Source organism: Opisthorchis viverrini (assembly GCF_000715545.1).
Source record: "Opisthorchis viverrini unplaced genomic scaffold opera_v5_45, whole genome shotgun sequence".
Classification (NCBI taxonomy): Eukaryota; Metazoa; Platyhelminthes; class Trematoda; order Opisthorchiida; family Opisthorchiidae; genus Opisthorchis; species Opisthorchis viverrini.
Genome location: NW_008751701.1, coordinates 2,240,061 through 2,248,637, shown reverse-complemented (window position 1 = coordinate 2,248,637; position 8,577 = coordinate 2,240,061). Strand labels below are relative to the sequence as shown.

Sequence of the window (8,577 nt, the reverse complement as noted above, 5' to 3'; positions counted from 1 at the left end):
TTCCACCTGCCTAACCGTCCACAAAATCAGGATAAAATGCCGACCGTAAGTCGTTTCAGCTTGAGATCAAGCTGGATGCTTACGTCGTTCCAAAAACGATAAATAACTAAATGTATGCTCTGCAAACAGTTCAGACAAGATAATACAAATCAATACTCACAAATAATCCCCGACAAATAGCCGGAAATTTGTTCTATATGAGGTGAAACGAGCGATGGATTGCACACAGTACAAAAAGCAGGCAAAATAATCTCGCACAGTACAGACAAAATACACGCAATTAAAGTGTATGCAACATGAGCAACCTATCAAACCAGAAGATCACGGAAAATTTCTACGCATGTAGTTAATGAAATGCTGGTTTTTTACTGTTGTCTTCGTTGTAACATTTGTTGTCTCCTTCAGCTTACACAGTTGGATATTTGAAAGACTTTCAGCTTTGTTTTCGACATCGTTGCCCACGTGATTGCACAGCAGTCACAATGTCCCCATCAACCATTTGGTTGGATCAGTGGTCTGACGCACACAGACAGACGTACCAAATTAAACTTTGGATGCCAAACCTGGCCAAGTAAAAGATTAAGCCAAGCTAAATGAGGATAACCTGTGGTTATCGATTTTCGGTGCACTTTGCTAGTGATAAGTGCAAGCCGGTTTGTCAGAAAATCAGAGCGGTGCTACATGGCGAATCTCGGGTTTGACAGAGTGTGTTCGAATCTTCCATGGAACCAGTCATTTTCTGTATAGACTGAACTATTACCTGTAGCACAGGATTGACTACGAACGTCACTCCGCGTAACGGGAACGTTGGGCGTCTAATAAATTCCATTGAATTCTATGGTTGATAGTGATCACACTCCAGCTCTTCACAGGATAATGACTTGCCACAATTGACGATTGCACAGAACCAATCTGAAGCGGTTGAACTACCTGTTCTGAAAATATTCAAATTACTGAAAGGAATTAAATTTCCAACTGGTCCACAAAGGCCTTCTTTCGGCCAGCGTCCGATTCTCAACATATTCATAGTTTTCATGAACAGTATGGGCCAGTCTTTGTCACCTATTTCTACTTAATTTTTGTATAAAGTTTATGAACCTATGCTTTATACCATCCGACGTTGATGGGTCATCGCTCGATGTATCTGGCACACCAATCACACTGCTCAATAGTAATGTATTTGTCTGTTAAGCCTCGAAATTTTAGAGGAGTCTAACGTGTTTCTGGAGCAGTTGCAAAGCTCTTGCCTCGCATGTCTGATGTCCAGATTTCACATCCCGGTAGGGTTGTTGGATATGCACAGCAGATGCGATAAAACATTAGAAAGCGCTGAGCCCAGTGCTTTCCGTTTGAGTGAACACCTCATAATAAATACGCCGAAGGACGGCGACTGTGAAAACAAGAGTGGTTTACGTATGAACGAAATACACATTCCGCAAAACCTAGGCTGCTGTTTTTAATTGGCCAAGTGTTGTATAACGTTTTTCTTCCAAAACATTGATATTATTCTCTCGAAAACACAAGCAACTGAATTTCGAAGAAAACATTCTGTACACATAAATGAGTGGACATTATCAGGCACTGTGAAACTTTTATCCCGACATTATAGCGAATCTAGCGATGCGAAGATATTAGTTTCTGACATTATAATTGCCTAGTATTCGAAACTGACTAGCGAATTTTATCTGTAAAATGAATCATACCTTTTAGTTTCTGCAAGTCGCTCAGTAGCATTGCTTTTAAAAGTAAAAAACTGACACGTTATTACACAAATTGACAAAGGCGTGCGATGAGGGATAAACGTTGAACCCAATTGTGATGATGCATTAATTTGCTAAATTCTATTAGCTTTTTGGCTAACATTTGTGCGTTATATATCAAACTCTTCTGTAGCGGGTATTTTTCTCAGCAATGGCATTAAGAATGATAGAAATCTTCTTTTCTCTGGGTTCGGTGTCAACAATCAAGGAAAACAAAATGCACTAAATTTTCTCAACCATTTTTTCTAACCGTAAGTAATGGTCAAATTTGGCATCGAATATCAGTCACCATAAATAATTTGCAGTGCAAAATTGAGATCTGCTTGCTGTTGAATGTTTCCCAGGACCAGTTTTCAACTATGCAGCAATCCAGCAAAATATACGTGGGTTTAAGTTTGCATCTGCTTTACTAAAAGGGATAGCTATGAAGAAAAGCACAATCAAAATCATATTGTATGATCCACCAAACCATTGCTAGCATTTCAAGATCAGACGGAGAATGCTAGTACTTGGAAGCGCTTGCTAGGTTAGAATTATATTATCGTTTTTAAACCTCCTACGTGCTTGTACCCCAGGTACTTAGCATATCTAGATATTATTTTGGATGCTTTATTTGCCATAATGACGCCTAAGTTTCCAGTGTTTTGACTAGCGTTGTTGGTCTTGTAAGGAAAACATGTAGCGTATTGGTTCCGTCGAAAGTGTATTGCTTTATTAGTTGTCGGAAGGCAACGAACGGCATTTATTCCTCCGAATTACCAAGGCTATTACTAAGAATTAATAGCTACCGGAAATTACTGAGAAAAAATCTAGTTTTGTTCTATAGACGGTACCTGACAACTGTTGTTTGGTTTTCTTGTTCAGCATTGTCGATTACACAAAGGTCTCATAGTCAGCAGATAAAAGTCAATTGCAGCTGTTAAACAAAATCAATCGCTTCAAGGAATCCGAAATAATTTTTTGTACAGCAGCGCCCAAAGCGAGACAATGATACTGCTTATTTTGGCAGTACACTCAGACGGTGGTGGCGCACTGTTTACATTAATAAATTCTCTAGGCCTGATTAATATTGATTGGTCTGCATAGCCACTTCCAAAAACTATGGATTTGCATAAAACACCACGGTTTCAAATTGGACAACAGACTACATAGAATTATAGGATATTTTCGGTTTTATTGGCGATATGTCGTTTGCGTGAGCATAAATTTCATGCCATTCACACATTGGGAAATGAAAACCATAAAATTCATTAGATGTGCTTTTCGCTTAAATCGACATTCAGGTATATTTATCAATGCACTTATATGCATCTTCACGTTGTACAGTAAAGCAGAAATAAGTTACAGTAGACAGGTCGCGAATGGTAAGCATGGTGCTAAATGTCCATTGCTGAGGAGGAGTTGCGGGTCACTCAAACAAATATCTCAGGGGAATCTTGGTATGTGTTCTCTTCTAATGAATGAATCGGTTCCTCAAGGAACAATACAGGTAATCAAGGAAATGACATGTCCAAAAATATTTCATTATGAAACACAGTGTAAAATACTAATGTCTGTTTGCGGAACGCATCAACCCGATAACAAACCTTTCAATTTTTCTCCAAGCTCTTTTAATGTCTCTGTTAGAAATGGACAAAGATAATTTATTGCGTATCCTAAAACCCCGAATTATAAAAGCGGTTTTACAAAAGTTCGAGAACGATGGATAATGAACCGTTGGTTAAGCTTTCACTGTTACACAGATGCGAGTGCACTTCAAGACATAGGACCCGTATGTCTTCAAATCTGATTGAATTTGATTCTGTGTGTTGCATTTTCTTATAGCATTTTTCGTAAATATTTCGCGGCTTTTGTCATTTCCGAATATTTTGGTGTAAACGGTTGTTCCCTAAGTGAGCCTCACAACACGAATGCTCACCGGAATGTGCACCTAAAAATCCATTTTCATCCTGACATCTGAGTTATTAGCAACTGTCGGCAGTGCGGAATAGTTTGTGTTATCCGAAGAACTTGAGCTGAACTTGGCTTGTGTAAAACGGTGTACCACAGAGGATCCTGCGCAGTGGATAGCAGTATCCTTACTGTATTAGCGGCGCAACAGATATAGAGAATCAATGCTCGCTTTTTCAAATTACTGCAAAAGTAGGATAAAGCATATTCAAAAATATTTAATGCATCAACATAATATTTCCTTGGGTGGCCCAGTCGACACAAACAAAGTAGTTGACCGGCTACATGACGGACTCAATTCAGCTTACATTTGACCAGAATTTACTGTACACTCGACCACAACAAAGCTACGCGATTTATTTTTCGGGTATAGCTGCCCGACTGAAACTGTGACGACCTATTTTAAAATTCTGGCGTCTTTGTATACGAGTCTTGATGTATCTATCATTTAGTGTGTCAGGCAGCCCAAAAGAATGAGGTAGCCTGAATAATATCGAGCCACGATCAACCTTGTTTTTCCCCTAAAGGTGCCCTTCAGTCCACATTTAGACACAAAGTGCCTAATTTTCTGTTGTTTTGTTCCGATGCAAAAACATTTATCTAGAAATTACTCACTTTCCAATTGTTGTAAAAATGTGCCAAGTTTATCTAAATTCAATAGGTGAAGTAATTTTATGGCGTTCTTAATAAAAGTAAAATTCAAAAAGAGATGCTTAGGTCTATTTACTAAAAACGCATCAAAATTTTGCGGCACGCAATGACGGTACGTTGAATGGGAATTTCATTTTCACCATGTCTTTCACCGTCTTCTTACAAATGTTCACTAGCGATAATTGAAAACCACTGTTCTCAATCTGCGGGAACCACAGTAACTGGACGAATAACCGTATAATCCAAGCTGAATAACTATTATCCCGCTGATCGCCTGCTCGTTCATGAGAACCTAAACAATAAGCTTCATTCAAACATTTGCTCTGGCGGTAACTATATATGCTTTTCCCTTATCACAGCGGCGTCCTTGACGCTCGATGTCAGAGTACACAGGAATTACCACGTTTTGGACATGGGTCATCTGCAAGTGGAAAATTTTCACTTTTGTGTTTCATATGTCGTATAAAAGGACTCATTTGCGAATAAATTCGATGAACTATAAAAGGCAAAATTTGTATAAAGCTAATTTTTGACATTGCGTTCCATTTTGATGTGTTGCATACTCCTCACTTGGCAGCCCTCTCCTCTGAGGTTTGAGACTCAAGCACCCTCAGAATGCGTTTTCTCCCAATATTTTGGAAAAAATAACAAAAATAAGTTTTCACTATGGTAGCATGTAAATCACAAAATGCAAATACGAAATGCGTCCCTCATCCGGTTAAATTTCAATAAGATGCGCAAGCAACCGAGAAAGACATACGTTTCAAACTATCTAGATAAGATTTGATTTCCTCTGAAATTAGACAAGCAACAATGAGCAAGATATGATATAATTGTTTTTGTTTTGAAAAAAAACACCGTAAGCTGCAGATGTAGGCAGTAATCTATAGAAAATTTGTTCGTGACAACAAAACGGCAGCGGAATGAGACCTCCTGGACAAAAGGACTTGTTTGGACACAAATTAGTTGGCAACTTCAGTGATGGCGATGTTTAAATTATCGAACCAAATTTCATGTAGGAGCAAAAGTAATTTTACCTTCTGAACACTAAGTGCAGATTATTTTTGGGCCGCTTCAAACAAGCAGCGGCAAAAATCTGCAGGTTGCCATTTTGCCGTAGAATACGAAAAAGCATCACACGTCACGGCAAGCAAGGTTAGACTAGAGTAATTTCAAGTACGAATCGGCAACATTTGTATAAATGTTGCCGATCTTATCGACGAGACCCGAGTAGTGCTCTCCTGGCTACGTTACATACCGGGACATATAGCGCGAGATATATAGCGTCTTCGTCAATATTTCGTTCACCAACCCGGAAAGGATTTGCACGTTCTTGTTTTCCGCAATGCCACCTCTGGTATTATATACACCTGTAGTTCTCTGAGTTTGCTGGTACACGCTTTTTATCTATGCGCAATTTATGTACTTGAGCATAACAAACACCCATATGGCCACTAAATACGGAGCTGAGCATTCTAAATGATGGCAACTTCACCGGAGCTATCTAGGCAAACTAGTGAGTCGGACATGCATGGATGCGTATTATGGCTTCTCCGTGTTATCCTTTTGCATTTTTGTCGCTGCCATTTTCTGTCGTTAATTTGATCCCTACTTTTGTCTTCGCCAAAATATCTCAGAGGAATACTACCTATTCTATAACGTTTCCATATTATGCTATGCATATTTTGGATGGCTTCAGTTGGTTCGCCGGTTGAAAGTTTTTTGGTGTATTGGGGTATTAACATTTCAGACCGCATCAAGAGACATGTCAGCATATTGCAAACTATTACAGGGCACAACGAAATTCTAAACTTTGATGCATGGATGCTTTTTGTAAATATTAACACATTTGTTGCCTATGGGCGATCGGATTTTCATGTTTGATTTGCCTCATATAAATATCTGGAAAATCACTGTATGTATAATTTGTTCTACGGCCACCTCTTAACATGGACGTTTCAAGTTGTGATAGAAGGCTGACACTACAGTACGAAAGAGGTTGGTTGATATCAAAAATATAGTCCAGGTATGCCTTTTATGGAACAAGCTACATGCATATCGATGAAGCATGATTCTGGCAATCTAACAAACCTTGCAACTGTAAAAGCTCCTCGGATATCTCCTCCGGTATCGCTTCTGCGAATGATGAAAATTTATGAGGTTATTACACGTGCATTAATCGTTGTCTTAAGAAAGTGATGAGCGAAGTGCTCGTACAAATTTATCAAGAGTCAAACATGATGTAGTTTACTGTATAACATGATCAAATTACTGATCACGTGTGTTGAGTTTCACCGTGCTTGACGGTTATGGAGATAAAATTTTCTGGTCCCATGAACTGTTGTAATTGATGATCTGCTTAGTCAGACTCTGAAAAAAATTCTTGTAATTGAGATCTGCTTAGTCAGACTCTGAAAAAAATTCAGAAACCTACACCCTTATCGAATCAAAGTAACCAAAACACTACGTAGACCCAAAGTGATCTTTCTTTGTTTTCGTCTACGATAATGCTACCAAATTAGCAAGTTCCTAGTGCAGATTTACGCTGTTACTTCTCGACAATTGTTATAATTCGGTTCAATTAATATTGTTTTGTTATTCTTCGGGAGACTGTACTAATCAGTGAAGCGCGCATTACTTCTAGCATGTTTACATAATTTTGGGAATATATTGCATCAAAGAATGCAACACTTGATCAGCTGATCAATTTTCATGTGTCGATGCGTGTTAATTAAATCAAAGCACTAAGTTGATAACGGCATCGCATACAATAAATTCCTACTTTTGGTGAACGGGTTAAAATGGAAGCTGGCAAGGAAATAATAGTCCTTTTTGTATGAATAATTGATAGTTCTTTTTAGAGTTGCCGGTAAAACCCTTATGGCACTATCTAATCATGATGCACTTGCCATTATGCTTAAAAACTGAACCGAATGTGGCTAGAGTTTATGTGAAGGTGTTACTTTTCCGCCAATTTAAAGCAGCGTTAGAAAATGACTTTAGCTCAATATACCTTACAGTGGCGATTATATCCCGTAGCATAAAATAAAGCTTACCTCCCAGTTGTGGATCCAGTGGTAAACCTGTATATAAAAACAAGTATATATATACTCGTACAAGACGGCTTCTTTTCGGTAATTCAACGTAGCTAGAAATTTTAAGGTTGAGGAAAATGACAGGGTTTCTAAGCCAGTTAAGAATAGTATCTGGACTAATCCCTTTCCTTCAAGTATTGACAAGGTAACTGCAGCCGACCGTTTTTGTTGGGCAGTTCTATCCAGAATATAACGAATCAAATACTATTCAATGGAGATGACCGAAACCACGTACTCAGACCCAAACAACCGCCGAATAGTATTTGGAGGATGATAAAGTGTACACAAGACAGTTTCATCTCTATTTTCTTCCAAACTGAACCGATTGATTTTCAGTCTATTTATACCTTCCGACCTCCCCATTCGAATAGACGTATTGAAAGAACAATATAATACAGCCTACGCATAAACTCCCACGCAGATTTTTCCGCTAGGTATTTTTCAGACATGAGCACATGTGGCTTCTTTTTTGGCAAACTAATCACACTGGGAAGGATGAACGCATCGGTGCCGTCGGTTTTGAATAGTATATTCTCGGTATACTTGATATGGTGTTGCAGGTGGAACATCATACCCGCCTATAAGAAAACGCCACTTTTTGGTGGTCATGTGCAGCAAATTCTATCATTAGGTGAATGGTGCGAGGGTCTATTTCAGATTTAGTCCCCTACGATAAACCACGTGGCTTCTTCAAATATGACGCTATGTAGTAGACGGCTATTTCGCACAATTCTTCATCAATGCCATTTCAGTTTGCGTTAAATTTGCCGATTTCACGACTAGATTTGCCGTTCAGCGATTTTGCTTATTTTACATAAACTTCACTATGAAACTCAAAACTATCGCTGGTTTAAAAGAGCCGTCTCCACGCATTTATTGGTGGTGTTCCACTGTTTGTTTAACTAATAAAAATGTACCTTCTCCAAAATCCATTTGACCAAATAGCCTACATGGTCTAATAGATGCATACAACAACTCATAAAGTCAATCAACGCCAATTTATAGACAGAATATTCATAGTTCACGCAGGCTGGGTAAAAATCAAGGTGATATACTTCTGTTCTTGTTACATTAGCTGAGAATTAAATTGGTCTGGGACTGTTCGAATGAGGGTGCGAGAT

At 38.6% G+C, this 8,577-nt stretch overlaps 2 protein-coding genes across 2 annotated transcripts in view; one reads left to right on the top strand and one right to left on the bottom strand.

Annotated features, from left to right (window-relative positions):
- The window catches only part of T265_03275 (hypothetical protein), a gene marked incomplete at both ends in the record, with an annotated part of 49,794 nt that overhangs the window by 13,583 nt on the left and 27,634 nt on the right, over window positions 1–8,577 (top strand). The gene's annotated exons all lie outside the window — the stretch shown is intronic.
- The window catches only part of T265_13204 (hypothetical protein), a gene marked incomplete at both ends in the record, with an annotated part of 30,905 nt that overhangs the window by 9,781 nt on the left and 12,547 nt on the right, over window positions 1–8,577 (bottom strand). Inside the window, 3 exons of the mRNA XM_009167721.1 lie at window positions 161–193; window positions 1,704–1,753; window positions 5,620–5,731. Of these exons, the coding sequence (XP_009165985.1) occupies window positions 161–193; window positions 1,704–1,753; window positions 5,620–5,731 (195 nt within the window). The remainder of the gene's footprint in view (window positions 1–160; window positions 194–1,703; window positions 1,754–5,619; window positions 5,732–8,577) is intronic.